Genomic DNA, 26,490 nt, shown 5'->3' on the forward strand with positions numbered 1-26,490 from the left:
AAACTTTGTTAAGTCAATAAAATATTGTTCAAACATATTTAAGTAATCATTTAATAGTAGCCTAAAAATTGTATCAATTTTATAATTAAAATGCATTTTTACAAATATAAAAATTATTTTTAATGTTTAATAAATAAAACTTTACTGACCTTTATATCGGAATATAATTGTTTTATGAATATGACTTACATTTTAAACTATTAACAAATAATGATAATATATATATATAACAGTAATATTAAATATTTAACAACAACAAATATATTAAACAAACTTAACAAATAATAGAAAATATATTATTTATTTTATTAAACCATTTTTTAACAAAAAAAATAATTATTATGATTTTTTGAATTAGCAATGATAATGATATTAAACTATTATTTAACAATTATTATATTATTGATTGACTGGCGATAGCTCTCTAGTAATGGTATTTTTTTAGTTATCACACAGTTATCGTACAATTGATTATAAATTATTAACTAATAATAACAAAATGAAAGTATTAAATATTTATCAATACGTATAAATATAATATATACTGTATATACTGTATAATAGAAAAACAATTGTTTACTTGACTACCAGATTCTAGACTACAGGTAGAAACACATATAAATATAAACACAGAATTTATTAATCAAACTATTAATAAATATTTTACAAAATCTAATGTAATACATAATAGTTATATTAATATATAATTCTTATAACTATAATATATAAGCTTTATAATATAAAGTTTATATACTGTATATAAAGCTTATATATTATTAGAATATTTAAAAAAAAAATTATTTATGTTTATAGCTAATGATGCAAATGAGTGTTCATGAAATTAAAACATTTTAGGTATGGAAATAAATTTTTTTAATTTAGTATATGACTTTTAAAAAAAATAATATTTATTACAGCAATTAATTAGATGCACGTGCATTATACATATATATATTAAAGCTTTTTAATTTGTATAATATATAAATTTAATTTATAATAATAATACATATGCATACATACAAGTATGTATTGTAAATTTATATTTAAAAATAATTTTAAATACTGTAATTTAATGTAGTATAAAAATATTTAACTTTAATATATTTAAAAATAGAACTTGATAAATTATATGAATAAATATTAAATTATTGTATACTTTATTAATAAATAAACAATTTAAAAAAATAACATTATAATAAAATTATTACAATATAAACAATATATATTTTTAGAAAACATTTAACATATTATATTAATAATTAATTCATTATTTAGTGATGACAACAAATAATAATTATAAAGTAATAATACAATAATATATATTAATCTCATTTCTGTTTACTATTGAAATTATGTAATTTTTATATATTTTTATAATAAATTTATATTAATGTATATTATAAGCAATTAGTGTTAGTATTGCTAACTTAGCAATTAAAATTGACATAACATTAAAATTGATGCATTTAAATATTGAATTATTAAATATATAAATATATATTTAAGTATTAATTTGAAGCACTTTGTAAGCTATAAAGTTTATAATAAGCACCCCTTTTGGCTAACAATTGTTGATGAGTTCCCTCTTCGACAACCTTTCCTTTATTGATGACAACTATTTTGTCGGCATTTTGTATGGTTGAGAGTCGGTGTGCGATCACTATACAGGTTCGGCCCTAAAATATAATTGAAATCCAATTTAATATTCTATAAAACTATTAGATTATTAAACTATTAATACCTCTCTGGCCTCGTCAAGTGCCTGTTGTACCACTTTTTCACTTTCCGAGTCCAGAGCACTGGTAGCCTCGTCCAGCAATAGTATCTGTGGATCTCTAATCAATGCTCTGGCGATGGCTATCCTCTGTTTCTGTCCACCACTAAGTTGTGTTCCCTTATCACCCACTGGTGTCTCGTAACCCATTGGAAGAGATTTTATGAAATTATGAATATTAGCCTTTTCTGCGGCCCTAACGATCTCATCCATTGGCACAACACGACTATTGTCTCCATAAGCAATATTTTCAGCGATACTATAAGCAAAAAGTACCGGTTCTTGTGATACGATTCCCAATTTGCTTCTTAGCCACGGAATATTAAGACTAAATATAGTTTTATTATCTAATATCTGACCGAAAAAAATATTAATTTTTAGTTTTTGAAAATATCAAACAACACTATATATATACAATAAATACTGACCACATTTCCGGTATCGCAATCATAGAATCGTTGTATTAATTGAATTATAGTACTCTTTCCACAACCACTTGAACCGACCAGTGCTACAGTTTGTCCTTTTGATACATCGAAAGACAGTCCTCTCAAAATTTTCTGGTCCGGACGGGACGGATATTTAAACTCTAATTCCTGAAAATTAACATTTCCTTCATATTTATCCGGTTTATCGCCAGCTAAAGAGTTGACTATAATTTTGGGAATTCTGTCCAATAGTTTAAATATATAAACGGCTGCTATTTTTCCCTTTAGATAGTCGGGAGCAAATGCTAGATTATAGCAACAAATAATAATAAATTTATTATTATTATTATTATTGCCCAACATTTGAACATTTTAACTAACCGACTGAGTGTCCAACCATTGCCGTACCGAAAATAATTGCTTCGACGGCTCTAATATTTAGCAGCAAAAAAATAAATAATTTTTTATCTAATAAGACAACAAAATATTTTATATTTTCAAAAAAAATTGATTTCAATACTTACTTGAATAGATTTCCATAAGTTAGCTCTTTGTCGACAATTAGTTTACTGCCATAAAGCAAACCAATACCGTACGCAAAGTTGCCCATCCCTTGGGCCAAACCAAAAGTGATACCCCGGAGATGGGCCCGTATTTTCGATTTAATAAACTGTTTTTGCAATGAATTTGAATAATTGGTTGTAAATGTCGACTCCTGATGTAGTGATGCAACGGTACGGACACTGCCTATGGCTTCGACGGCAATCTATTAGTATATAAATTGAAAATCAATTGTTATTATGAATAACAAAAAAATATTTTTTTTAAATCTCATACTCTTGTGGCCTCTTCTTGTGTTTTCTTGTCATCCGTTGCCTGACCGCTGATGATCTTCATTTGAAAATAAGTCGATATAATGACCAGTGGTATGAAAAACGAGATAACTATTCCCAGTTTCCAGCTATAGTAGAATGAAATGAAAGAACCGGCAGTAAGTGTCGACACTGCTTGGCATAGGGTAGACAAACGTGAACCGGCAGCCTATTGATTGATTGATTGATTGATTTTGATTTGAACAATTACCGGTAATTTACTGTATATTTTTTTAAATAACTAACCCCTTGAACACTGGAAGCATCCGCTGACAGTCGGGAACAGAGAGCACCGGTACTGTTCTCTTGCATGTCATACCAACCGATCTCTTGCTTTAACATAGCTGTTAATACCGTTTTTCTCAGTCTCATTGTTAGCCGTTCACCGGAAACACCAAACAAATAGAGCTAATTATAGAGTATATTAATAAATAATTTTCAAAAAATATAATATATTTTTCTATTTGTTGTCGAAAAACCTGTAGAAAGGATGCAATTCCTGACGCAATACCCATTGCCACGAATAACAGTGAATACAAGAGTACGTCCTCTTGAATCTCTTCGATGGATGACTTGGAAAGAGTGCCCAATATTTCGCCAAATATTATGGCAAACGCCGGTATAATTAAACCCATTATAAATGCCATGAATGCACCGATGATTACAATATATTTATCCGGTTTTAACAATTGAGACAATCGTATCAATGATGGCGATTCGGTATCAGGTTTTAGTAGACGAATAACACTTGATTTTCGTCGAAAATCTAAGTCATTGTTGTTTTTTTCGCTATCAATACTAAACTCTCGTAAAAGCAATTGTTTTTCACCCAAATTTGTGTCCAAAACTTCTGTTTCATTATCTAAATCATCATTTTCTTCGCTAACTCTTTGTTGACTTTTTACTAAATTATAATACAGTCCTTCTTTTTGCATCAGTTCTTCATGAGTGCCCACTTCCTCGACAATACCATTGTTTATGGCAATTATCTTATCGGCATTTATTACAGTAGATAATCTATGGGCCACAATAAAAGTGGTTCGTCCAATACTAGCCCTGTCCAGTGCCGCCTGAACTATGGACTCACTTTGATTATCCAAAGCACTGGTCGACTCATCCAACAAAAGAATCTTTGGTTTTCTAACTAAAGCTCTTGCAATGGCTATCCTTTGTTTCTGTCCACCACTCAGTTGTGAACCCCTTTCGCCCACCAGAGTATCAAACTGTTTCGGTAATTGCATTATAAAATCTAAAGCATTGGCATCTTTTGCTGCCGACTCGATATCATTATTATTTGCTGAACTGTAACCAAGTTTGATGTTTTCAGCTATTGAACAGCCAAACAATACCGGTTCCTGACCAACGACACCAATTTGATCCCTAAGCCAACCGACATTCAAATCTTTAATATTTTTATTATCAATCAAAACTTCTCCATCGCTGACATCGTAAAATCGTTGAATCAATTGAATGACAGTACTTTTACCGCAACCACTGGGACCGACCAAAGCTACCGTTTCTCCCGGCTCTGCCACTAGACTAAGTCCTCTTAGAACTTGTACATCAGATCGGGCCGGATAATTAAAATGTGCATTACGTAACTCTACCCGTCCTTTAAAATCATAAAATGTTTCGCCATTTCGTGAACTGCTATCAATTTCTGGTACTCTATTCATGACTTCAAATATCAGTGCCGCCGCACCTCTTGCCTGAGCGAAAGCCTCGAAATAAGGAGCCGTTTGACCGATACTAAAGGTTCCCATTAAGACCATGAAAAACACTATCAACATAGTGCTCGGCTCGTACTGACTGTTATGGTTATCAATAGATCGGATAATCAGTCGGACGCCATACCAAAAGGCCAGTCCATAACTACAGTACATACACAACCACATCGTTCCCATACCTAATGCTGTAAACAATTGTCGTCGGATTCCGCTTTTCTTTGCCGGCTCCAGATTTCGGTCATATCTTTCAATTTCTTTTTCTTGTCCGCCAAATGCATAGACTGTACGAACGGCACCCAAAACTTCTTCAGCGACAGCACCGGCCTTACCATAGGAATCGGCTTCTGTTGTTGAATATCGGGCCTGAATCTGTTAATTGTGATAATAATGATAATAATAGCAGTGAATGAATTATTTAATAATATATATATTGATTATTATGACTAACTTTTCCTATAATACTGAACGAGACAACCAAAACTGGTGTAACCGATAGTATAACTAATGTTAGTTCCCATCCATAATAAAAAGCAGTTCCCAGTGAACACAATACGGTTGAAAACGAGAATATACAGAGAGCGACCTATTATTAAGTTAAAATAATAATTTTAATTTAATCATCAATTTTTATAACCATCAAAACTATTATAAATTTTAATTATTAATTAATTGTTAATGATAGTAATAATTTTAAAAAAAATTAGTTTGGTTGGGTATTTAATATTTCATTAGTGCATTATTGATTTTGTTGTCTTATTTTTTTTACTTATTATAAACGGTTAATACTAATTTAAGTTAGTTTTTAAAATAGTCATCAATACTTAAGTTAAAATAGTTTTATGTTTCTGAAATTTTTTTTCAATGTCTGCAAATTTTTCTACAATATATTACATACAAAATTATTATTGTATTTAAAACTATTAACTAAAAAATTTTTCTATTTTTTGATACACTTATTGGAAAATTTTTAGGTCTATTTTCTATAAAATGATTTATTATACCTATATATATACTGTATATTATACAGTATAATCATAATATTAACTTTTTTGTTGTTGACTAAGCAATTAATTGATAAATTACTTTAAATATTTATTTTCTATATATAAATATATTACTACCTTATCTCCAATCCCTTCTTGAATTTTATCCAAATCACTAAAATTTTATAAATTAAAAAAAAATAATTAATTAATTAAATTACAACATAACTAAAAAATTATTAGTTTATTTAATTTTATTAACTAATAATATCATTACATACGCCGTCACTTTGGTAGCAAAATCTCCCGATGTTTTCGTGTCATACCATGTGATGTCTTGTTTTAAAATTGCTTTGAAAAACAATATCCTAATCCTATGGGTTTGATTGTTGGCCGCAGCGCTAAACGTGGCGACCATTATATAACCGGCCACTAGGAAAGCGCCGGCCACTACTAACATAAAACAACTGTCTGTATAGGCATCTGATATAAAATCTTTTTCAAATTGTTTGTCCGAACGGAAAGCCGTTTTGTCAAACTTATCGACAAATGATTTATTATCCAATTTAAGTCTCAATTGTATTATATTTAGACTAAATTGTGGAAAATCTCGGTTCAAGTTGTCTAAGTAGGTCTGGGAGTCATTTAAATGTATAAACGGATACAAATGTGTGTCGTAATAGTTTTCGGTGATTACGGCCGACAATTTGGACATTCCGTTATACATCTCGTATATGACAAAAGTATCGGTCAGTTCGCCCATAAATATGATTAGTGCCGGCAGTCCGCCGCCAATAGCTATCGAAGCTATAGTTCCAATCAATATCAGTAATTTGTCGAAACCAGAGGAATAGGCAAACTATTTATAATTAAGTTAATATTATATTATAATAATAGTTAATAATTAATAATTTATTGATTAATTGAAATAATTGAATTCTTTTTTTTAATAACAATTTAATGATTGATTTTTATCATTTAGTTCAATAATTTTTCACATAAAATAATTTTTTTAAATAATAATTTTTATCAAATATAGTTGACTAACCTAAAATATTATAATAATGTAAAATTGAAATATTTATTGAAATATTTAGATGAATACTCTCTCTCTCTCTCTCTCTCTCTCTCTCTCTCTCTCTCTCTCTCTCTCTCTCTCTCTCTCTCTTACTATATATATACAGTATATTCACTTTAATTTAAAATTATATATAATATAGTTTTTTTTAATTGTGGCATAAAATTTTTAAATAAGATAAAAACCATAAATACAAAAATAATTATTAACATTTTTAATAATTTAATCTAAAAAAATAATTGTAAATATAAAATACTGACCATTGAGAAGAAAGCTGCCGGTTCTCGTTTAGGCTCTTCCTTGTCCTCATCATTGCCACTCTTATTGCTAATTATATATATATATATAATTTTATTATTTATTTTTTATAATTATATATATACTTACACATTATCTTTATCACTGTCTTTATCTGGTACTGGAGTGTAATGATGGTTAACACCATTGATGGTGTTATTATCTGTCTTATTATTTTTCATCACTTATTTGTTAAGTAAAAAATAATAATAATAATAATAAAACAAATGTTTTAAAAATTATTTTATATAGTTATATAAATATATTTGATTATATAATTTATATAGTTTCTATTAATATAAAGAAATAATAATTAAATATATAACTATATTGTAATATAATTCAATGACAACAATTTTTGCTCATCATTTATATATTATTAATAATATGTATGAATATTACTGTACTGTATTTGATGTGTATCTGTATGTATGTATGTATGTGTATGTGTGTGTGTGTGTGTGTGTGTGTGTGTGTGTGTGTGTGTGTGTGTGTGTGTGTGAGAGAGAGAGAGAGAGAGAGAGAGAGAGAGAGGATTATGGAGGAGACCTCTGAATTGGCGCTTAAAAAAAATTTATTACTTATTATTATTACTATTACTTATACTGTACTTCTTCAAGATGTCATTGAAGCCAATGATGATGGCTATGAATACTACAGTATTAGTATTTTTTTTTGTACCAAATGTATATACAAACAAAAATAAGTAATAAAATTTAATTAACTACTATTTTCTTTATGATGAGAGCATTAAAATAAATTAATATCTATTAAATTAATATATACTATAATATAATATATTGTAATTTAACTGTAAAATAATGTAAATCAAAATAAATTAGTTTTTCTGTTTATTGTTCTGACAATTATAATGACAATTGTAGTCAATTTTTTTAGATACAGTAGTAGTAGTATATATATAAAGCATATTTAATGTAATTAGATATTTATGAAATAAGATATGGAAACAAATTTGATTATAATAAAAACTAAAATCATATATTTTTTAAAAAAAAGTTTAGATAACTACTAAAAATTATAGACACAAAAAAAGTTATAAATAATTTTAGATATTATATGTATTGATAGATACTTTTATTTGTTAACATATAAGTGTACAATATAATGACATATACAGTATATACATGTATTAGTATATATTGTATAACTATTATAATTTTCAATTTATTTATAAATATAAAAATTATTTTTATTAAAGTGATTTAACGTTTTAATGTATGTTTTACAAAAAAAAGTTGAATAAACATATATATAATTATCGGTATAAACAATATAAATAGAAACATTTTTTTACAAATATTTGACTAAAACCATTATTTACGATAATAAAAAAAATTAATGGATTAGCTTTCAATAATAATATGTACAATAAACTTGAATTTATGAAAAAAACAAACATTAACAAATTATATATCTAATATATATATATATGGGTCAATCGATAATTATATTTAAAAAAAAACAAATAGTGTGTTAATTTATCTATATTAAAACTGAAAATTTGATAGACAAAAATCAATTTTATTATTTAAAAAACTTTATAAAGTTCAAAAAATTAAAATAATTATACAAATGCAATATTAAATACTAATATTTAGAAAATATTCCAATATTTATGAAAAAATAATTATGTGCAATGTCTAAAACAATTTGAATAATGTATACATTTAATAGTACATAAAAATATAATGTATATAATATTATAATAATTAAAAAATATAAACAATATAAACGTTACTAACCTTAATATATATCTTTGATTATTAAATTATTAAAAAATAAAATTTTTATTATTTAAACTATTCTTTACATTTAAAATATAATTTTTGTTGTTATATTAGAAAATTAAATAATTTTTTTTCTCAATAACTTTGAGCTTTAAAAACAGTAATTATTAAGATTAATATTAACAATTAACAACATTATATATATATATATAATGAATAGTAATAATGATTGTCCGGAATTTATCACAAAAAAAATATTATTTTATAAATATATATATAATTTATATATTACTGAATACTATTAATATTTAATTATATAACAATAATAATTATCATTTCAATTTCAAGACACTAATTTGTTGGACGTTTTATTGTTGGACTTCAATTGGTGGCTAAAATATATCAAATATCAGCAATATATTCAGTATATACAATACTAAAATGTCAAATTACACATATAGTAATAATAATTATAATAATAAAGTCAATGAGTGTTTATATTATATTTAGTATGCTTTCAAATTATTACATATACTGTAAACACATAGAAAATTAATATAATATATATATTTATATATATAATACTATATTTTCATTTTTGTTAATCAATACATTAATACAGAGAATCTCATATAATATACAACATATTATATATAATGTTATAAAAACCCAGAATATATATATAATACAGTATATGAATATCAAGAATACAGTATTTACTATACAATGTATTGATAGCACATTACATGTATTGACATCTATTGCTGGCAAACATATTATTATTATTATTATTATTATTATAAGTATAGTATTATTAATATTCAATATGTAATCAATTATACAAAACTAACAGTTGTTTTACTAATTAATAATATATTATTGTTTATCATATCATCGGTGGTGTTGACCGACCATCTGGTTATTGTTGTGTCCAACTATGGTATAATCAGTTGATTTGATTTATTAATTTAATAATTTCGTATTTTTTTATTAATGCAGAAGACGTGTCTTCAATTAAAAGCAAATCTTGAAAATGTGACAAATTTGACGGCCAGTGGCCAAGACTTTCGATGGTATATAAAGGTATGATTTTGTTTGGTTTTGTGTTGTGAACAGTAGATGACCAGCCAATTGGTGGCCAACTGTTGTCTTCATAATAATACTACTACTAATAATAATGTGTTTTATCGGGTAATTGTTTTTTTAGTTTAAGTGCAACAATTGCGGCGAAGAGTCGGATAAATGGGTTTATTTGTCTCTCGAGGTTTGTTTATATATATCGGAAGATATATTTTTGTGTGTATTAATTGCCAGACTTTTATTTGGATTGTCTTTATTTATTTTTTTAGGAGGAGTTCCCGATTAAAGGCAGTCGAGGATCGGCACATTTGGTCACCAAATGCAAGTTGTGTTCGCGCGAGTCGTCAATCGGTAGTTGTATTTGTTGTTTAGTTTTAAAAAAAATTAATTAACAATTAATTTAATGATATATTTGTTTGTTTTTTTTATCACAGAAATTCTTCCGGACACGCAATCCATGTACACGAGTGACGATTCAAATCAATTCAAAACTATTATCGGCTTTGACTGTCGCGGACTATCCATAATTGACTTTTCGCCGCGCATTGGTTTCGCTTGCGAATCGGTGGACAGCGGCCGACAATTCAATGATATAAATCTCGAAGAGAAAGAATGGGTTGATTACGATGAGGACAGTCGACAATCGGTTGGTATCTATGAAGTCGAGCATAAGTTTATTACTATTAAGTGATGATAGGTTTTGGACCAAAAAATAATAATAATATATGATATGTTTGACACCAAAAAAAACACAAATTTGTATAATTATTTTCACAAAATTATATGAAATTTACAAAATAAATAACAAGTTTTATAATAAACAATATATTTATTTATGGATTATTATAAAGTAAATGATGTATACATTTATTACAGTATATTAGAGTATTAAAGTTATATAAATTGTATAATAAATAAAATATTTTATAAATAATGAATGAATATAAATAAATAAATGATAAAAAAATTAATAAATACTGTTATTTATTAGCTAAAGCTTGAATGTTGTAGAGTCCATAATAAGCACCCTTTTTGTCTAACAATTGTTGATGAGTTCCCTCTTCGACTGCCTTTCCTTTATCGACGACAACTATTTTGTCGGCATTTTCTATTGTTGAGAGTCGGTGTGCGATCACTATACAGGTTCGGCCCTAAAATATAATAATTAAAATCCAGATTTTATAATAATTAATAAAATTAATAATTAATTTTAAATAATAATATCTACCTCCTGGGCCTCGTTAAGTGCCTGTTGTACCACTTTTTCACTTTCCGAGTCCAGAGCACTGGTAGCCTCGTCTAAAAGTAGTATCTGTGGATCTCTGATAAGTGCTCTGGCGATGGCTATCCTCTGTTTCTGTCCACCACTCAGTTGTGTTCCCTTATCACCCACTGGTGTCTCGTAACCCATTGGAAGAGATTTTATGAAATTATGAATATTAGCCTTTTCTGCGGCCCTAACGATCTCATCCATTGGCACAACACGACTATTATCTCCATAAGCAATATTTTCAGCGATACTGTAACCAAAAAGTACCGGTTCTTGTGATACGATTCCCAATTTGCTTCTAAGCCACGAAATGTTTAGATCGACAATATTTTTATTATCTAATATCTGATTTAACAATATTTAATAACTTAAATGTTAATTAAAATAAATATATAAATAAATACTTACGACATGACCAGCATCTGTATCATAAAATCGTTGTATTAATTGAATTATAGTACTCTTTCCACAACCACTTGAACCGACCAGAGCTACTCTTTGTCCTTTCAAGACATCGAAAGACAATCCATTTAATATTTTCTGATCCGAACGGGTTGTGTATGTAAACTCCACTTTCTTGATATCGACATTTCCCTCACAACTTAATGGTTTATCACCTTTGAGTGGGTCGACAATAATTTTGGGTATTCTGTCCAATAGTTTAAATATATAAACGGCTGCTAATTTACCCTTTTGAAAGTTTGGCGCAAATGCTGTAATTATATAATAGTTTTAATTATAAATTATTTTATTTTTAATAAACAAATAAAACATGACTAACCAACTGCCTGTCCAATGATTGAAGTACCGAGAATTAGTGCTTCAGTGGACCTAATAATAGATTTTTTTAAAATTATTAAATAAAAAACTAATATTTAGTTTTAATTTAGTCCAACAAAAAAAGATATACTAATTACTTGAATAGATTTCCATAACTTAGCTCATTGTTGATAATAAGTTTGCTGCCATAAAACAAGGCAATAGCGTAAGCAAAGTTACTCATACTTATGGCCAAACCATAAGTAATACCCCGTAGATGGGCCTGGATTTTGGATTTATTATACGGCGGTTGTAAGGATTTCTGGTATTTGTTAATGAATGTCGTCTCCTGATGTAAGGATGCAACTGTCCGTATGCTACCAATAGCTTCGATGGCAATCTGTGGATTAGATTTGATGATAAAATACAATTTTTTTTGGTTATTTTAAAAGTAAATCTAACCTTTGATGACTCCTCCTGTGCTTCTTTATCTTTAACCAATTGATCACTGGTTATCTTAATCTGAAAATAAGTCGATGCTATGACTAGTGGTATGAAACACATGGTAACGAGACCCAGTTTCCAACTATAGTACATTGCTATGACTACACCAATACCTAGTGTCGACACTGCCTGGACTAAGGTTGACAAACGAGAACCGCCAGCCTATTGATTAACAATTAATTTGATTTAATTTATTAAAATTTAGTTTTCTATATAATATAACAACAATAACAACAAAATCTACTAACCCCCTGAACACTAGATGTATCCGATGATAGTCGCGAACAGAGAGCACCGGTACTATTCTCTTGTCTATCAAACCAACCGATCTCTTGGTTTAGCATAGCTGTAAAAACTTGTAGTCTTAGTTTCATAGTTAGTCGTTCACCAGAAACACCAAAAGCATAGATCTAATAATGAAAATAAATGATTAAATATATATATATATTTTTTTTTTAAAAACATTTATTTAACAGATGATAATCACCTGTAAGGCTGATGCACATCCGGTCATAATACCGATGCCGACAAATAATAGTGCATAAAAAAGTGATTTTTCTTTCATTTTATCAGTCGATGTCAGTGAAAGTGTAGCCAAAATTTCGCCAAAAACAATAGCAAAAGCCGGTACCGATAGTCCCATCAGAAATGCCATCAAAAGACCAGTCAATACAAGATATTTATCTGGTTTTAGAAGTTTAAACAATCGCATATAAAATCGTAACCACGGATCAGGTAGTATCAGAGGACTGACACCACTGGACTTCTTTCTGAGAGATAATTCTTTATCCATTTTCTTATTAATTTCAATATCACTTGTAGTTGTTTCTAATTGTTTTGTAACTTCTTTATCCAAGTCTTTTGATTTATTTTTTTCAGAATTATTATTCTCTCCATCAGTTCTTTGTTGACTTTTGACTAATTTATAATACAGTCCTTCTTTCTTCATTAACTCTTCATGAGTTCCAATTTCTTCAACAATATCACGATTTATAACAATTATTTTATTGGCCTGTCTTATGGTTGTTAATCTATGGGCCACAATAAAAGTGGTTCGTCCGACACTAGCCCTGTCCAGTGCCGCCTGAACTATGGACTCACTTTGATTATCCAAAGCACTGGTCGACTCATCCAACAAAAGAATCTTTGGTTTTCTAACTAAAGCTCTTGCAATGGCTATCCTTTGTTTCTGTCCGCCAGACAATTGTGAACCTCTTTCGCCCACAAGAGTGTTGAACTGTTTCGGTAATCGCATTATAAAATCATATGCATTGGCATCTTTTGCCGCCGACTCGATATCATTATTATTTGCTGAACTGTAACCAAGTTTGATATTTTCAGCTATTGAACAGCCAAACAATGCCGGTTCCTGTCCAACGAGTCCAATCTGATCCCTAAGCCAACCGACATTCAAATCTTTGATATTTCTGCTACCAATCAAAACCTCTCCATCTTTGACGTCGTAAAACCGTTGAATTAATTGAATGACAGTACTTTTACCGCAACCGCTGGGACCGACCAGAGCTACCGTTTCTCCCGGCTCTGCCACTAGACTAAGTCCTCTTAAAACTTGTACACCAGATCGGGCTGGATATCCAAAATGAACATTACGTAACTCTACCTGACCTTTAAAGTCGTCAATTTTGTCGCCACTTTGAGAACTGCTATCAATTTCTGGTACTCTATTCATGACTTCAAATATAAGTGCCGCCGAACCTCTTGCCTGAGCGAATGCCTCGAAATAGGGAACGGTTTGACCGATACTGAAGGTTCCAATCAGTACTGAGAAGAATACTATAGTCATATTGCTGGCTACGTATAGACTGTCGTTGTTGTCAATGGATCTGATAATTAGTCGGATGCCGTACCAAAATCCCAGTCCAAAGCTCAAATAGATGACAAACCACATGACTCCCAGACCACAACCGATATACACTTGTCGTTTGATTCCGCTTTTCTTTGCCGGCTCCAGATTTCGGTCATATCTTTTAATATCTTTAGTTTGACCACCAAATGCATAGACAGTGCGAATGCCACCCAAAACTTCTTCAACAACAGTACCGGCTTTACTATAGGATTCGGCTTCTGTTGTCGCATACCGGGCCTGAATCTGTTATTTGAAATTATTTTTTAAAAAATAATAATATTATTAATTAAATTTATTTTGATATTTATTTAAAATAAATTCCACTAACTATTCCAATAATTATAAATAAAATGACCAAAACTGGTGTAAGCGATAGTATAACTAATGTTAGTTCCCATCCATAATAAAAAGCAGTTCCCAGTGAACACAATACGGTTGAAAATGAGAATATACAGAGAGCGACCTATTATTTAGATAATTATAATAATAAATAAATATTAGTTATTAATAATCTTTTATCTCAATTTTTGTTAGTTAATTAAAATATATTTATTTTATGTCTTAGTAACACAATGTCTAACCAAACTTCAAAGTAATTACCGATAATTAATTAATTAAAATATTGATAATTATAACTACTTATAAAATAGATATATATCTATACCTTATCTCCAATTCCCTCTTGAAGTTTATCCAAATCACTATTTAAAAAAAGTAGCGGAAAAAACTTAATTATTAACTGAAATCATTGAAATCAATACATTTTTTAAAAATCATAAACTGATATCACATACGCCGTCACTTTTGTGGCAAAATCTCCCGTAGTTTTTGTGTCATACCAAGTGATGTCCTGTCTTAAGACGGCTTTGAAAAATAGTATCCGAATGCGATGTTTCTGATGGTTGGCCGCTGCGCTAAAAGTGGCCACTATTACATAGCCGGCCACCAAAATGATTACGGCAAAAACAAAGATCAATAAACTCCATCGGTTTGCGCCGTCTTCGAAGTCGTCCACGAATTGTCTGTTTCCGTGAAATACCGTTTTATCAAATTTGTCGACAAATGATTTGTTATCCAATTTAAATCTTTTCTGTATAACATTTAGTTTCAATTGTGGAAAATCGGTAAACAATTTGCTTAAATATTTGTCCGGTTCGCTGGCTTTCAATGGTTTCAATTGGTTTTCATAATAATTGCTATTATTATTATTATTATTCTGGCTATTGATAACCGATGACAACTTGGATATCTTGCTAAACAATTCAAAGTCAACAAAAGTATCGGTCAGTCGGCCCATAAACACAGTTATTGCCGGCTGTCCGGCGCCCAAAGCTATAGCCGCTACGATACCGATAAGCATAAGAAATTTGTCGAAACCAGAGGAATAGGCAAACTATTTATTTAAGACATATTAATAGATATAATATATAAATAATAGTAATAATAATAGCATTAATTATACAGATATTTATGGACTATCACACAGACCAGTGAGAAAAAGCTGACTGGTTTTCGTACAGACACTGCTTCCTTGACATCTTTGACATCTTTGACATCCTTGTCCTCACTATTGTTAGCCATAGTTTCATCTGTTTTAGTACTCATTTTGTAATAAAAAGGGGGAAAATGTGGCAAAAAAAAGTTTTCGTTTTTATTTTGTATCCAACTATTTGTTTAAATATTCGTTGAGAAACTTTAGTTTAATAATTTACAAAAAAAAATTATTGTTTAACTGTAATCAATCAAAAAACAATTAAAAATAAATTATTTGAAATAATTTTCGAAATTATTATAAATATTGTTGATATTGCGCTATAGTGTAGACAAAAAAATAAAATACAATTAATAATTGGGAATAAGTCTATAGATAGTAGTGTGTTAGGTAGTGGTGGTGTGGAGTCATATTATGATTTTAATTTTTTTTTATAGATTTCTAATGGGAATACAATCGAGTGATTACACGTGCAAATAGTATTATTAATACATTTAATACAGTGTTGTAATGCACGCGCAAACAATATAAAAAAACGCTCTCTAAGTTTAACGTTTCCACTAACCTAACCTAAACTAAAGATAAATAAAATAAATTTGAAAAACATTTAATATTTTAGTTAACAATTATTGTCTCGTGTCTAATATGTATTGTTTGCATTGTATTTGATTGCATGAATTACAACAATGTATTTCAGTAGAGAATTATAATCCTAGAGTTAAGCGAATAATTGTTTGATTAGATCGTGAAATGAATTCAATTATTAAAAAAAAAAATTAAATAAATATATTTTTTTAAAAGTTTCCATTCGGTAGTAATTGCATTGCAATACATTATATAATAAAATAATGGCCTTAAAAATAGTCATAATCGCAGCTGTAGTTATGACAGTACTGGTCATCAGTGGACTTGTAGTATTGGGCGTATATTTCAGTAAGTTTTGACAAAAAAAATATTTTTGCATTTTTTTCATAATAAATTGATTTTTTTTGCAACAAATAGTTTGGTTGACACCCGACTCAAGTAATAAGTCGACTAACAGTACCACAACTGCTGTCATTAATGTCAACCGTGCTTTGACTGTCAGTACGACTCGTAAGAGAATCACAGAAATACCGTACGGTATGACAGCTCCTGGTGATTGGTATAAAAAACTGCCCGTCCCACCCGATAATATGACTAAATTTAGTCGGTCATGTCTGAAGGCACATAACTACTATCGGTCCTTTCATAAGGTTCCCAATCTGACACTCTCTCAGTTTGTATGAAACAATTGATGTTTTTTTTAACCAGTATATTAACAACACATATGTATGAATCTATATGACTCTACAGCTCATTGACTATTCGTGGAAACGGGCGCTTGAATTGAGAGCACAGGGATGTAATTCATTAAAGCACCCGAACTGGCATCCGAACCGACCCGGAGATAATATATGGTTTTTCTGTAATTCAAAGATATTGTCACCTGAATTCATGGCTAACAATGTTCACTGTTATTCAGCTGTCTGGGCCTGGTATGACGAATTGAAATATTATAACTACAAAACTGAAAACCCATTTCCACAATTCAAAGACAAACTGATCAACCATTTCACTCAAGTTGTTTGGCTCGGATCTGTTGAATTGGGATGTTCTGTCATTCAAAACTATACGACCAAATGTGTTACCATGATATGCACCTACTGGCCCGGAGGTAACATTAACTATGAACACTACAAAAATGTATTCAAACCAATTCAAAATGCATCGATGTTTAAAATTGATTGATCAACAAAAAAAAGAAAACCTAATTGTTTTCAATTTAATGATATATTTATTTTCTATTTTATTGTTTTCAGTTATATTTATTAATTTTATTTCAAATTTTATTTTCATTAATTATTTTTTTATTTAAAAAAAAATCTCAATTGATTTTTTCAATTCAAATTTACAATTATTAATATTTAAATATTGCATATAATATTAATATAATATAAAAATCTTTTTTTGTTGTTGTTTTTATTTATGACTTATTATTTTGTTTTGTAAATAAATTGTTTTTAATTATTTTTTTAATATAAATATTTTTGTAAATCAAGCCAGAACTTAGTTAAGTACAATATGACTAAATACTATAAAAAATTGTCAAAAAAAAACAATATATTTTTCCCATAAAACATTTAATAAATATGAGTATTTAATTAAATAAATTTTTCTTTAAAAAAAAGTTGACTTATAAATAGCTAAATGATTAGAAATTTATGACTGGTTTTGATGATTGAAATACACAATTAAACTATAATTCTGTATGTTTTGGATGAAAACCATTAATAAATTGGTTTGTATTTAATCCACTGTTAATATGATTTGAATCTTCAGTATCGCTAATGTATTGATCGTCTCCGACATAATGTGTTGGATGTATAAGCAATGGATTGACACTCAATGCCTTGAGATTACGTATCGGAAACTGTAGTTTCAATGACTGGTCAGTGTGTTTGTCATACATTATTGGCAAAAACTCGTCGACGGGAATCAATTGTTCCAATGGTTTGGTGTCCAATAGTTTTTGTGCACCCGATCTGGTAATCAAATAGCCGATAGTCCAGTAAGAATAGGTGGGCTCAACAAACAAACCGTTTTGAATAACTGTTTCATTAGTTTTATGTTGTATTTTTCGACCCAAATATAAAAAGTCGTAACTAATTGAATCAAATTGTGATAACAGTTGTTTCAAACGATTCTTGAAATTTCGTTCAAATCGGACGTCATCTTCGAGAACAATAACTGTCGACAAATTCTTGCCAATCATATCCTCCCAAATGGTATAATGCGATAGAAAACACGCGATTTCGCCGAAAGTCATCGGCCTTTTGTGATACGGATCTAAATAACCATCCATTAGATGAATACCTTTAGCCTGAATAATCTCATCAGTCAATTGTTTGCCATCGATGGCCTCCCAAATGCTAGCTTTGATGCCTAAAATTTTTAAACATTTTATCATTCGTTTTCGTCGCTCAGTTCTTCTGACTAAATTAATCACATATATCTGATCCACATTTAATGTATCACTATTTTCTTCATTAGTGACATACGATATGAGTGCTGAAGAAATGGGAAACTCTGATCCTTCGATTAGTGATTCTAATTCTAAATCAATCAGATCTTGTTTTAATGAGTCAAACGATTGGTTGACTAAATCAAGTGGCGGTGGTATATAACCCCAGACTTGTTGATTGTCGACATAGAGATCTATATGGTTTAGTTGAGCCGATTTGCCAAATGCTATGATATCGTCAAATGGTATAACCGACGACTCATTGATAATATTTCGGGAATCAAATGTCAAATTCATTGACTTCTTGTGTACTAAACTAATGAAAAGACACGAATGAATCATCGGTACGACAAACTGTCCGATACGTTGTCTTTCAAGTATCGGTATGTAGTCATCGGTTCGTTTATAGTAACCCTTATCGGTAATTCCGGCCCAAAAGTTGCTATAAGTGCCTAACGAGTAGAGCATCGGTGCCACGGCTATCATATCATCCGTATTAGTGGTCAATAAAGTCATGAATACATTTGGATTCGTTAGGATAACATCCGAATCAATGAATAGGACATATTGTGACCAATTTTGTCGGGCCGTCTTCATTGCCAATGTCTTCAATTGGACTAATAGTTTAAAACGACTAGTAGTCCAATATCTATAGCCATCGACTTCGGGTAACACTTCTTCATCAATGGGTTGATAACGTCGTCCCAATACTAACTCGATGTCACTATAATGTCGTCGGTTGTGATGAATCCACTTCTTCAGCATATCGATTGTCAACTGATTCATATCAATCATGTCTTCAGTAATTTTATCGGTCGACGACAACTCCAGCAACTGTTCCGTTGAAATCCATAGTTTGATCCGATGTTTCGGATATAATTGTTGTTCAATTGATCCCAAAGTGTGCGGCAAATAATTTGCTTTATTAAACGGATGAACTAATAAAACCAATTGAATGGTTGGCAACAATCGGTTGTCTTCACCAAAATCATTGACATCATTATCACCATCGATGGCCACCAAACAACTTATATCATTGAATTTAATTAATAATAATAATAATAATAATATAATTGACAATAATTTTCTCACAAATAATAACATTGTTATTGAAATTCAATTTTAAGTAAACAAATAAATAAATAATTTTTTAATTGTAATGTTTGTTATGTAAACAAAAACAAAACAAAATTTCTATACATTTCTATACATTATTAATAGTAAATAAATATTTGTTACGTTATTTGTGAATGTGTTTCAAACTAAATGTTTGTTTTGTTTTTTTTATATTATTATTGAAACACAGGCTATGAATGTGTGGTCAATGTTTGGGATCAAATCAATTGGTGATAATATACTATAGTAGATAACAAATGCCACGAAAGCGACCAAACAAAGAGTCGACGACAACGGCTACCGATGTCAGTGTTGTCGACGATAACAAGCGGCCAAAGAGGTCGACGAAAACAGCGACGACGACAACGACGACGAGGAAGAAGAAGAATATTAAGAAGGAATCGATGACCAAAAGTCTGTTCAAATGTAGCGAATGTACGGACAGTTTTGATACTAACGATGACATCAATCAACATATCTTCAAAATACATTATGGACTCGTAATATAATATAATTAAAGATGATATTTAAAAAAAGGACATCACTTTTTAACAGTTCCCGGTATTTATATTTGACTTTTTAAAGGCCCGCATCAATGACGACAAGAGGACACCGTTTACCGAAAACGAAATCATCAAAGCACTGATCAAAGCCCAAAAAGTGATGAAAGTCTTAAAATGTCAGAACACCGGCTGTTCGCGTACTTTCAAGAGTGGTCTCGGATTGAAAATGCATTGGGATTTGTGCGGCAAAAGTGTTAGTCTTTTTATTTGATACTAATATCATCAATGATTTCCAAATCTAATTGATCTCTTTATATGACTTTTTTCTATTAGGAGAGCGAATTGACAACCGATTGTGATATCTGTGGCAGACGTCTCAAGAAGAATTCGTTGGTATCGCATATGAAGACACACAACAAACCAGAAGATAGTGACGACGATACGGACAATGAGATAATAGACAGCCGAAAGAGAAAGTCTGCTATAAAGTAGTTCATTGAATATACAAATAAAATATCTCTTGAAAGTTATCGGTAGTTATCATTGAATTTTGTTTTTTATTTCCAGAGCCTCGAAAACCATCAGAAAGAGTACAAAAGGAGAGCTTATCATAAGCGGCAGTCTTAGCGATACTGACAACGAATGGAATGGTAAGACTGACGATGAAGAGACCGAACAAGAAGAAGAGGATAACCGAGAAGAGGAGGAAAACCAACAAAAGATAAAAACTAAAAGACCTAAAGAAAAACTCACTAAAGAAACTAATTATTCGAAAATGACTGCCGAGAGTATGTTAAGAAAGATATTGAGCACATGGAGTGATTTGATGCTATCGGTCAAAGATTTTCTACGACAAGTGCCTAAAGACAATACGTGGACCTATGATGTCGCTAAGGCTGGTAAAGTCAAGTGTCCACTGAAAGTATGTATTTTAATAACATTAGTTACACTCTCTTAAAATCAATCAATATTGAATCAATATTGTATATATATATATATATATATCTCTTTTATCTCAATAAGGGATGTAATCAAGAGTTTACCACAAGAGATGGACTCAAGTATCACTATCAAAGGTGTGGAATTGAATTCAAATTTCTATGGAAATGTAAATTATGCGGATTTGAAGCACAAAAAGGAAATAAAACCATTATTCAACACATTTGGAACAATCATAAGGTATTAATTATCTGTAATTATAAAAAACAAAAACAATTATTATTACAAATTTATATAGACTTCCGCCACTGAATTGGATAGTGATTTACAAGAGTTTGTTGTCGTAAATATTGAAAATTATAAAGAGATAGCAACGACAAGATTTGCTAAAAATGAGATTAAAAGAATCGGAACCGTTAGCTATGCCATTGAATTGTAAGTTATGTTTTTTTATAATAATAAAAATAATAATAATCTGATTAGTATTTTTTTTTTTTTTGATTACCGTATCTGATATTATAATTTATTTATTTTTAATTTATTTTCCCAATTATATTGAAAGCCACGAGAGATTCTATAGACAAAAGTCATTTGCATCATATGTGCCACAAATGCAATCCTGGACTCCCCTGTCTTTAGAGTAAGTAATTTGTTGTTTAACAACAACAATAACTACTACTACTACTACAATGTTTGATAAAAAAAACTTTTAATTAAAATTTTTTCAGGGAACATTCTACTTACATACCGAACCCCAAAGTGTCGGCACAATTCAAGACAACTACCGATGATGAGGAGTCATGGAAACTCTTGAACTTGTTTGATTCGCACGCCAGTCAACATAGCGTAACATTTTACGCCGGTGGTCCCGTTTGGTCGGCCGCCTGGTGCCCTGTACCCCTGAGTGTTACCGACAGTGACCAGTTTCTGGCTATTGCATCGAACATGAATTGGGAGACAACTCATACACTCAATGATACTGATATCGAGAGCGGACTAATTCAGATCTGGAATATCGGAAAACTAGTCAAACAATTTGATGGGTCAATCAAACCACGATTAGCCTTCAGTATTGCTCACTGTTGCGGAATGGTTTGGGACATGGAATGGTGTCCCGGCGGTACTACATGGGATGAAATAGTTTCCGGCCATCATTTAACTAATTTAGATTCATTGCCTCGTCTGGGACTGTTAGCTGTGGCTTGCGGTGATGGTTATGTACGAATACATAGTATACCATATCCACAATCGCTTGACAATTCATATGACTATACACTGTACTATAACGAACCAATTATCATATTGAATCCACCTGGAACCGGTAGTTCTGTTGGCAATGAGGAAACAATATGCAAATGTGTTTCATGGATCAAATCCAATGATCAACGTTTGGTAGCCGCTGGCTATGGTAGCGGAGTAATAGCAATCTGGGATTTGACTACTGTCTCATCCTTGCTAATAGTCGAACAAAATCCCAGTCAAACCATATTAAGACCATTGACCAGTTGGTTGGCTCACAGCGCGGCTGTCAATCGGATCAAATGGTGTGACAATTCGAGCGACCGATTTCTAATCTCATGTAGTTTTGATCGATCGGCCAAACTGTGGAATATCAAAGATACTGGTATTTGATGAAAAATCTAATCATATTTGTATTATTTTTTTGATTGAATTCAATTGATTTATTTGTTTTGTTTTTCAATTGTTATTTAAAAAAAATTAGTGATTCCAATCACAAACGTCAAGAAAGGATTGTTTACATCCGTGGCCACACATTTGCAATGGAGTGGAATGTATTTAGCAAACGACGACTGTTATCTGTATGTTATTTCCGTCCGATTTTTTGGGATATATTTTTAGATTAGATTACAGTATATTTAGTATACTAATCGTTATTATTATTATTATTTTGTTTTACCGGTAATTATAATCTCCAGAGGTTTCCAAAACAATGTCTTTTTTAAAGACTTTGGTTATCAAAATTTCGGTGCAAATGGTCTGAACTGTCATAAAACATGTGTTTGGGTTTGTATTTGAAAACAGTTATTATGATTAATATTAATGTTTTTTTTAAAAAAATCTTATTTACATGAAATTTATTTATATTTATAGGATTTATCAGTATCAGAGTGGACACTGGCCACTGCTAGTGTTGACGCGGCCGGCGAGGCCACTATTTTCCCAGATTTTCAACTAAAAGCCGATCCTAAAAGGAAACCCTACGATAGGATTGTACGGATAGATCAGACAAAATAATAATTGTGTTGAACATTGTAACCAAAAATGTTAATTAAATTTTTATTTTATAAATATTACTCTTTAGCCACTCTATCACATAACTGTTCTTCCATTGACTCAAACCACGACAACAACAACGACAACAGGAAAATCACAAAAAAGTGGTCCCAAATCAAAGAAATCTAATAATAAACAAAATGAAATCTTGACGGACATCGGCATAGCTGAAGATGAATTACCTCTCAGATCGTACAATGATTTCTCAATGAAATACGGACTCGTATTCAACGACTATGATTTGGTATTATTTTTTTTTATTTAGATAATTAATTTTAAATTTAATGTCACATTTTATTAATGATGTGATATATAAACATCTCTAATGACAGACAAAAAAATAAACATTAATTTAATTAAATCAAATAATTTATTATCATTTTCTTGGTATTATTATTTAGTCAAACTTGAAGGACATACCTATTGAAGAGATAAATCGTATCCGTTTGCCAACACATATGCAATACCAGCGACTCAGCGACTATCCCATCCTATCGATCAATAGAGTATGTATTACTACTACTACTACTACTACAGTATATTATTATTAATTTGTTTGTTTGGTGTGAATGATATATAATATATTATATATTAACAAACAAACAAAATTGTCGTTTTTTTCTCTCATCACTTAAACTATTTAATTAAATGTTTGTTATGTAATCTCTCTCTCTCTCTCTCTCTCTCTCTCTCTTTCGGTTGACTTCTGTATTATAATTATTTAGGTCTTCTGGAACCCAAACCTGACGTCATGTCTCTGGTTATTGACAACCACTCAGTCTGGTCTCTGTCGGCTATCGTGCGCCTCATTTCTTAATACACTTTTCAATAATAATAATAATAGTTTCGCTAATAATAATAATAATAATAATTTAGATTAATTTATATATTTTTATACAATATATATATATATATATATCTTTATCTATGCCTAATAATTTAATTTAATTTAGTAATTTATTTAGTCTAACGATAATGATAGTGAATTTTATTTATTCACATAATTTATTTTTTTTTTTTAAATAAATTAATTATTGAAAAATATTTTTAAAACTTTTTGTCGTTGTTGTCGTGATTATGATATGTCTGTTTATATCATTTAATTACAGTATAATTATTTTATCGATTAATTTTAATTAAAAAATATGCAATCAATCTGAGTAATTGAGATTTACGATTAATGTTTATCTACAGAAAATTGGTGTAATTTTTAAGGTCATAAAAATTATGTTTTTGAAAAATTTTATTAGTTTTTATTAATTAATTATTTCCAGCAATCAATTAGGATTACTAAGAAATGACTTGAAATAGTAATAATAATAATACTGTACAGTATTGGTAATACTAATACACAATTTGTTATATTATTAATAATAATAAACATATCAAACTTCAAAAATTGTTAACTAAAATAAACAAAACAAAAAATCTAAAAAAGTAAATGTTGATTGATTTTTAAAATATATTATAACAGTATAGTATTTATATATAAAACTTTATGTGTGTATGTATAGAAAATTTAGTTCAATGAAGAAATTTTATTATTGAATGACAAAAATAATAATAATTTTTCCATGAAATGAATAACTCTTTTTTTAGATAAAAATTAATATATGAGTTATTACTTTAATATTAATCTTTAAGATAGTCTATAGAAACTTTGAACTTAATGGGAATTAAAATATAATATATACCGTAAATATATTAATAGTATCCTATATAACATTATTCATTAGTAATATTAATTAAATCAAACTTTAAATTGCTTTTAAATGTACTGTACAGGTATAATATACCCATAAAAGCAATTCAAGTTGATTTAATTATTACTGTAAAAATATTAATATTAAATAATATTAAATTTATGCATTAAATATATTATATATTAAAATATTATTATATATTATATAATATATAATATACTACAAGGGTTTGAATTTTCACTATATATCTGTATATAAAAACATTGCTCAATACTATCATCATATGTTAATTATATAATAGATAAAATATGTATATTACTATATTTTGTTTTGTTTTATTAATAATAAAAAATAATAATGAAATTAACTAATAATTTTATTAATGATATATTTTCATACTCAACGGTATTGTTAGACATATTAAAAGTACAGTTTATTAGTAGAGAGAGAGACTATACTTACCGTATATTAAAGATTATATTGAAAAAAATAAAATTAAAATAAATTACTACACATTTATAACTAAACAATAATGCATTAACTGTAATACATTATATTGTATTTACCTAAAAATAGTTTTGATGATCAAATAATGTAAATTATAAATATATATATGAAATACCGGTACCTGTAGTGCCAACAAAAAATAAATAATAGGCGTTCCTCTCTTTTTAAAAACAACATTCAATAATGTAATACAATATTATATAATTGCAATCCTTTTATGGACAGTAAGTACTCTGTATAAGCAAACAGTTTTTCTGGGGCTTTAGATTTCAATTGTATTTTTTTTTCTCTCTCTTCTATTATTTGACTGTTATTTTTAAACAAATATTTAGTAATAATAATAATAAATTGATTATTATTATTATTAATACAATAGGAGTAAATATCTCATACCCAAACAAAATTCAATGAACAATAAAATTTTAAATAAATGACAATAAAAAAACATTCAATCAAACAAAACATTTTTTTCGGTAAAATATTTTTATAAAATTTTTACTTTTAT

At 29.1% G+C, this 26,490-nt stretch overlaps 6 protein-coding genes across 8 annotated transcripts; 3 read left to right on the forward strand and 3 right to left on the reverse strand.

Moving 5' to 3' along the window:
- Nucleotides 1-1,508: 1,508 nt before the first annotated feature.
- LOC128956221 (ATP-dependent translocase ABCB1-like) lies at nt 1,509-7,299 on the reverse strand. Its single transcript, XM_054301911.1, has 13 exons — nt 7,250-7,299; nt 7,123-7,189; nt 6,066-6,643; nt 5,923-5,959; nt 5,250-5,384; nt 3,554-5,170; nt 3,321-3,482; nt 3,040-3,243; nt 2,727-2,968; nt 2,584-2,633; nt 2,203-2,507; nt 1,742-2,128; nt 1,509-1,676 (listed from the first exon to the last, which is right to left on the reverse strand). Exons 2-13 carry the CDS (start codon nt 7,123-7,125, stop codon nt 1,509-1,511), a joined length of 3,888 nt encoding a protein of 1,295 aa, XP_054157886.1. The 5' UTR covers nt 7,126-7,189; nt 7,250-7,299.
- A 2,431-nt stretch (nt 7,300-9,730) lies between these two features.
- Nucleotides 9,731-10,748, forward strand: LOC128955372 (CXXC motif containing zinc binding protein-like). Of its 2 annotated transcripts, XM_054301038.1 has the most exons (5): nt 9,731-9,847; nt 9,907-9,990; nt 10,115-10,171; nt 10,257-10,338; nt 10,422-10,746. In XM_054301038.1, exons 1-5 carry the CDS (start codon nt 9,845-9,847, stop codon nt 10,676-10,678), a joined length of 483 nt encoding a protein of 160 aa, XP_054157013.1. In that variant the 5' UTR covers nt 9,731-9,844; the 3' UTR covers nt 10,679-10,746. The 2 variants fall into 2 exon arrangements, with proteins under 2 accessions (XP_054157013.1, XP_054157012.1); XM_054301037.1 differs by lacking the exon at nt 9,731-9,847 and having other exon boundaries at nt 9,901-9,990; nt 10,422-10,748.
- Nucleotides 10,749-10,967: 219 nt separating this feature from the next.
- Nucleotides 10,968-16,084, reverse strand: LOC128956300 (ATP-dependent translocase ABCB1-like). 2 transcript variants are annotated; one of them, XM_054301999.1, is made up of 12 exons: nt 15,876-16,084; nt 15,182-15,780; nt 15,052-15,088; nt 14,716-14,850; nt 13,008-14,630; nt 12,769-12,930; nt 12,479-12,682; nt 12,175-12,416; nt 12,039-12,088; nt 11,666-11,970; nt 11,216-11,602; nt 10,968-11,138 (listed from the first exon to the last, which is right to left on the reverse strand). In XM_054301999.1, the coding sequence occupies exons 1-12, from the start codon at nt 15,990-15,992 to the stop codon at nt 10,968-10,970; spliced, it is 4,032 nt and encodes a 1,343-aa protein (XP_054157974.1). In that variant the 5' UTR covers nt 15,993-16,084. The 2 variants fall into 2 exon arrangements, with proteins under 2 accessions (XP_054157974.1, XP_054157975.1); XM_054302000.1 differs by having other exon boundaries at nt 15,850-15,912.
- A 607-nt stretch (nt 16,085-16,691) lies between these two features.
- Nucleotides 16,692-17,649, forward strand: LOC128956049 (uncharacterized). The gene is made up of 3 exons (XM_054301729.1): nt 16,692-16,812; nt 16,882-17,141; nt 17,215-17,649. Exons 1-3 carry the CDS (start codon nt 16,728-16,730, stop codon nt 17,647-17,649), a joined length of 780 nt encoding a protein of 259 aa, XP_054157704.1. The 5' UTR covers nt 16,692-16,727.
- Nucleotides 17,650-18,058: 409 nt separating this feature from the next.
- On the reverse strand, nt 18,059-19,954 carry LOC128956050 (glycosyltransferase 25 family member-like; the record flags this gene model as incomplete). Its single annotated transcript, XM_054301730.1, has 1 exon — nt 18,059-19,954. A coding segment is annotated over one exon (1,797 nt), but the record flags the coding sequence as incomplete, so codon positions are not given.
- Nucleotides 19,955-20,174: 220 nt separating this feature from the next.
- On the forward strand, nt 20,175-24,693 carry LOC128954983 (general transcription factor 3C polypeptide 2-like). Its single transcript, XM_054300606.1, has 14 exons — nt 20,175-20,538; nt 20,624-20,794; nt 20,875-21,029; nt 21,109-21,463; nt 21,565-21,720; nt 21,779-21,915; nt 22,043-22,120; nt 22,209-23,104; nt 23,204-23,300; nt 23,418-23,505; nt 23,593-23,712; nt 23,804-24,019; nt 24,177-24,281; nt 24,501-24,693. Exons 1-14 carry the CDS (start codon nt 20,296-20,298, stop codon nt 24,654-24,656), a joined length of 2,973 nt encoding a protein of 990 aa, XP_054156581.1. The 5' UTR covers nt 20,175-20,295; the 3' UTR covers nt 24,657-24,693.
- Nucleotides 24,694-26,490: the final 1,797 nt, after the last annotated feature.

Source organism: Oppia nitens, unplaced genomic scaffold (assembly GCF_028296485.1).
Source record: "Oppia nitens isolate AA-2021 unplaced genomic scaffold, nextdenovo-longstitch-racon4-pilon3 scaffold2_pilon_pilon_pilon, whole genome shotgun sequence".
NCBI lineage: Eukaryota > Metazoa > Arthropoda > Arachnida > Sarcoptiformes > Oppiidae > Oppia > Oppia nitens.